General features: G+C 33.8%; 1 protein-coding gene across 1 annotated transcript in view; it reads right to left on the bottom strand.

The window, feature by feature from the left end:
• Positions 1-914: 914 nt before the first annotated feature.
• akt1 (v-akt murine thymoma viral oncogene homolog 1) overlaps positions 915-5,480 on the bottom strand; it is a 55,574-nt gene continuing 51,008 nt past the window's right edge. Inside the window, exons 13-14 of the mRNA XM_016522375.1 lie at positions 4,295-4,397; positions 915-1,707 (exon numbers count right to left, since the gene is read on the bottom strand). Coding sequence (XP_016377861.1) covers positions 1,628-1,707; positions 4,295-4,397 — 183 coding nt within the window. The 3' untranslated portion in view covers positions 915-1,627. The remainder of the gene's footprint in view (positions 1,708-4,294; positions 4,398-5,480) is intronic.

The raw sequence follows: 5,480 nt of genomic DNA, 5'->3' as shown, positions 1-5,480 counted from the left end.
TGTGTGTGGTGTGTGTGTGTGTGTGTGTCTCTGTGTGTGTGTGTGTGTGGTGTGGTGTGTGTGTGTGTGTGTGAGGAGCACAGAACGCATTTATCCTGCACTGTAAATCACAAACATCATTTCTAGTTGTTAATATATAAATAACGAACGAAACGGAGCTAAAAAACAAAGTCATTTCAAACAATGGCAAGGTTTATTTCACCTCGATGGTCCCTTGGACTCTGAAGTACCTCGCTGAGGTTGTGCAACACGCGTGAAAAACCTCCAAAAGAAAACAGGACGAGGATCGATGAGACGGAGAATCCAAACCCTTCCATTAGACACATAATATCAGACACCGAAAACCATGAAAACACAGAAGAGAAGAAACATGAAGCCTGTTTAAGGACCAGTAGGATTTTTTCTGGACATTTAAATCAGGATTAAAATCAATTTCTGCCTTTATGCATGTTGTGACAACATGCCCCGGTAGCATCCTCCATTATATATATTTAAAATGTATTATGACTATTTAATGGATTTTATATGGAAGCTTGGTTCACAATGGAATAAAAATCAGAATTGTGAGAAAAAGAGCCAGAATTATGATATAAAGATATATGAGATTTAAAGTTGCAATTACCTTTTAAAATTTTTTTTTTTTATCTCATGGCGGAAACAAGCTTTCATATTTTTGTGGCGTATTTAAATGGTAAAATAATTTATTCAATGCCAAAAATGGAAAGGTAACATGCAAAAAATATATATATAAACCATTGTTTTCACTAACAGAAACTGTAATGACTCAATTTTATAAAATGGCATCATATAAATAAATTAGGATTTCTCTTGGTGACACATTTAAACTCTAAATTCTATAATTTCTTAAATTCTCATTCAATATAACAAAGAGTGAAAAACTTAAGGGGGTCTGAATACTTTCCGTACCCACTGTACATTGGGTTTTTTAACTCTTAAGTTCTCATCACTTAAATACCATCATTTTTAGTTCGAAAAACGGGCTTTATTTTCTTAAAGCAAAACATAATTGCTTATTTCTATTTTTTTCGATTGAAATACGATTCAGAAATGTTCTAGACCGGTTGCACTCCTTTAATACATTGGTGGGTGTTTTAATAAGTTAATTTCTAGTGGAATTCAGTCATTTTAATAATTACAAAAAAATCATTTATCTACATTTCTACTGTATTGCACATTCGATTGCAAATGATCAAGTGAAATTTAGTCCAAACTAAACTACTTTGGGGGTCAAAACACGCTTCAGTCGAGAAATCATGTGTAAAATTACAAATATAGCAGAATTATATTCTAGATATATATATATAGTAAAAGCTGCTGTTCGTTTTCAATTGGTCAGTTCATATAGTGAATGTAAAGACAGTAATATTTGGCATGACATTAGTTTTAATACGACTATAGCACCAGATTAAAGAAGTTCTTAATGAATCAGCATTGATTTGGCTGGAAGTGTTAGTGTTCCCTCTCATATCCTCAGAAAGCATCGTGAAACGGACAAACATCACAGATCCAGACGTGGTAAACGTGGTAAACTTGGTAACGTGAACGTGTGATCTCAGAGCAGTGAGGTTGGGGATCTTCTTGCTGAAGTGTCGGAGATCGGGAGGCTTTAGGCCGTTCCGCTGGCTGAGTAGGAGAACTGTGGGAAGTGTGGCCTCCTCTCGCTGTCGAACGACTCCATACTGTCATCTGCTCAAAACACAGACACAACCAGAACCATTTTTAATACGCTCCTCTGACCTCAAAGAAACCCAGCCGGCAGAACTTCTATGCAAAGTTAGACTATTCAGGAAAATAACTGTGACTGATTGTGTTCGGGGGTCACTTACTTATGCTCCAAATGCTTTGACAAGACAAATGTGACCCTGGACCACAAAACCAGTCATAAGGGTCAATTTTTTGAAATTGAGATTTATACATCAGCTGAAAGCTGAATAAATAAGCTTTTCATTGATGTATGGTTTGTTAGGATAGGACAATATTTGAAAATCTGGAATCTGAGGGTGCAAAAAAATCTAAATATTGAGAAAATCATCTTTAAAGTTGTCCAAATGAAGTTCTTAGCAATGCATATTACTAATCAAAAATTAAGTTTTGATATATTTACAGTAGGAAATTTACAAAATATCTTCATGGAACATAATCTTTACTTAATATCCTAATGATTTTTGGCATAAAAGAAAAATGTATAATTTTGACCCATACAATGTTGGCTATTGCTACAAATATACCCCAGCGACTTAAGACTGCTTTTGAGCTGCAGGGTCACATATGTACAGTGCAGGTGTTTGTCAGGCCGGTGTATTAATTGTGGTACTAATTTGTACACAATAGAAGATATTTTAAAGAATGTTGGTAACCAATCAGCTGCTGCTCCCCATTGATAACTATAGTTTTCTATAGAAGTCAATGGCTACCGTCAACTATTTGGTTCCCAACATTCTTTAAAATATCTTCGTTTATGTTCAACAGAAGACAGAAACTCATGCGGGTTTGGAGAGTAAATGATTGCAGAACGCATTTTAGGGTGAACTGTCCCTTTAAATAAAAAAAACAAGGAAAAAACTATTATAGTGTGGCCAGGAGTTACTAAAACGAGGGAATGAATGAGTAAAATGTGGGAACGGATTCTTAATTCTTGGCCATGATAAATATATTTTTGTTTGTATGTCATGTGTGGGGCTCTGTACAAACCAAACCAAATGAAAAGAGATTTTCTTCAGAAATGTGCTTAGATCATAGTTATTGATGTTTAATTAACTCTAAACTCAACTTGTGTTTCAATATACTTAAATAAAATGCCCAGCTCATGAGAGGTGTGGAATGTTGTGAAATAATCAGCAATGCAGTTTAGCCAAAAATGTATTTGATCAATTCAATGAAAAAAAAACAAAAAAAAAAACAATTATTAAATAAATAAATAAATAAATCTGGTGTTCTTTAGTTTTTATGTTAAAAAAGACAACAAAATTAAGGATAAAAAAATTAAATATTTTATTTTTAAAATCATTTTTTATTTTAAAATATTTTATTTTATTTTTACTTTATTTTAAAACATTTTATGTTATATAGTGGACAGTATAAAAGAGAATAATTCATCAGATCTAAAAGTAGGAAATGAGAATTCTAATGAAAATTCATTACTAAGTAGTGCATCATGAGATATTAACATAAATACAACTAGAAATAAAGTTAAGTAACTTATTGAAACTCAAATGCTGTCAGTCAGTCTGTAAGACAATTAAAGTAAAAGTAAATAAAAAAATAAGCATGTAAAACTATTAGACCGCCATGCATCGTATCTGCTGAATGAAATCCAAGATTCTTACTAACTGAAAATACTCTGTTTTGCTCTTTCAGGTCTCACTTTCTCACGAAATATGATGCATTTTGTAGCATTTTTGCTTTTGAGAATCATGTGTGTGGTGAAGAAGTCTTATCCATTAATCAGCAGAAAAACACCTCGAACACACGATTCCCGTCTGAATCTGAGCCAGATTACAGCGGTTTGATCACATGCATGACATTATTTGATGCCTGATCCTGGTTCTGAACTACAGCCAGAGACAGAAGAAAGTAGTGTTTTCTGCTGCGTCTGTGGGTGTTTTACAGCATCCAAACAGAAAATCACAGAAAAAAAAGCTTATTTTGCTAATTTTGTACAGTTCTTTGACATTAAATGGAATAGTTGAATGTGTTTTCCCACTACTTAGCAGATTGTAAGTTAAATGATGCATTTTGAATACGTTTTGAAACTCTTGACTGCTTTTATTATTTTGATAAGCGCATTAAATCTTATATATATATATATATATATATATATACTATATATATAATGTGAAAAACTGTACAGAATGTAAGGTGTGTTTTATTTATATTTCTGAACTCGGTTTCATCAAATTAGGTAATATTAGGCTTCTTGTGTTATGAAGTCTCTAGAATACACTACCAGACAAACGTGTTTGAACAGTAAGATTTTTAATGTTTTTTAAAGAAGTCTCTTCTGCTCACCAAGCCTGCATTTATTTGAGCAGAAATACAGCAAAAGCAGTAATATTCTGAAATATTTTTACTATCAGAAATAAAATACAGTTTAACAGATATTCACATAGAAAACAGCTGTTTTAAATAGTAAAAATATTTCAGAATATTACTGTGTTTGCTGTATTTCTGCTCAAATAAATGCAGGCTTGGTGAGCAGAAGAGACGTCTTTAAAACACATCTTACAGTTCAAGAACTTTTGACAGGTAGTGTGTTTGAGGAGACTGTCAGTACCTTGTCCCGGCGGCGTGATGGTGATGGTCTGTCCTGTGAACTCTTCATCGAAATATCTGGTGTCTGTTTCTGAGCTCACCTGCGGTTTAAACGGAGGAACCAGCTGAGGAACACAGAGAAGATGGTCCTCGTCAAGCATTCACACAACACTTCTGCTTCACTACACTGTTAGTGATGTTAACGAAACCTATGACGAAAAATGTTCGTCAACGAAGTTTTCCCCTGATGAAAACGAGACGATAATTAGGTCATGACACGATAACTGAGATTAAATGAACATGCAATATAGTTGACTAAAAAAGACGAGACTAAAATGTAGTTAAAATGTAGTAGTTGTTGAAAAAAAGTGGAGCCAAAACATTTCAGACGGCTGTACAAGACTCTATTATACCAGCGTTCAAGTTTGCGGTTGCCAGATATCAAGAGCTCAAATCCCCCAATCAGAGGCGCCGTGACCTGAAAACACCGACATATAAGCAAGCTAGCGTTCAGCGATCTCTGTTTGAGGTATTCTGCTTAAATGAAAGTGTCCTTCAGCAGTCTGTGTTCTGTATTGTTTGCTGATTGTAACGTTACTTACGCAACCTCTGTGCAGCAATAAGTCTTTTTTGCCGTCGTTTTTAAAAGAGAACATTAATGATATTTGGAATTACTATTAGGAATTTCTCTGTTATAATATTTGAGAGTAGGTTTTTGTTACACCAGCTTTCATAACGTAGACAGTGCGAGTGTATATCTGAAGTCTTTGGTGTTTATTTAGCCTCTAATTGATATCCTGTTATAAATCTGTACACTAACGTTAGACGAGGTGAAATAAACCATGCATACGAGTCGATATTCTATTGATTTGTGCTTATTGGTGAAAGAGCAACTTCTGACTAAATCTAAAAATACATTTCACAAATAACAACAATCATTGCAGTTAAAAGTGAGCAAAATAATCATTTTAAAATCATTTTAACCATTATACAGTAAGAATTAAATATATTACAAAAATGTGTAAGTTTCCACTGACTAAAACTAGACTAAAATGCTCAGACATTTAGTCGACTAGAACTAAAACAGGACAAGTTGACTAAATATGATAAAAACTAAAAGTTACATTTGACACAGGACTAAGACTAAGTGTGTGAGTGTGTGTGTCTGTGTGTGTGTGAGTGTGTGTGTGTGTGTGTGAGAGAGTGAG

This window comes from Sinocyclocheilus rhinocerous, unplaced genomic scaffold, assembly GCF_001515625.1.
Source record: "Sinocyclocheilus rhinocerous isolate Xijiao unplaced genomic scaffold, SAMN03320098_v1.1 scaffold1862, whole genome shotgun sequence".
Taxonomy (NCBI): domain Eukaryota; kingdom Metazoa; phylum Chordata; class Actinopteri; order Cypriniformes; family Cyprinidae; genus Sinocyclocheilus; species Sinocyclocheilus rhinocerous.
Note: the sequence above shows the minus strand (reverse complement) of the source record. Positions and strands in the feature narration are given on the sequence as shown.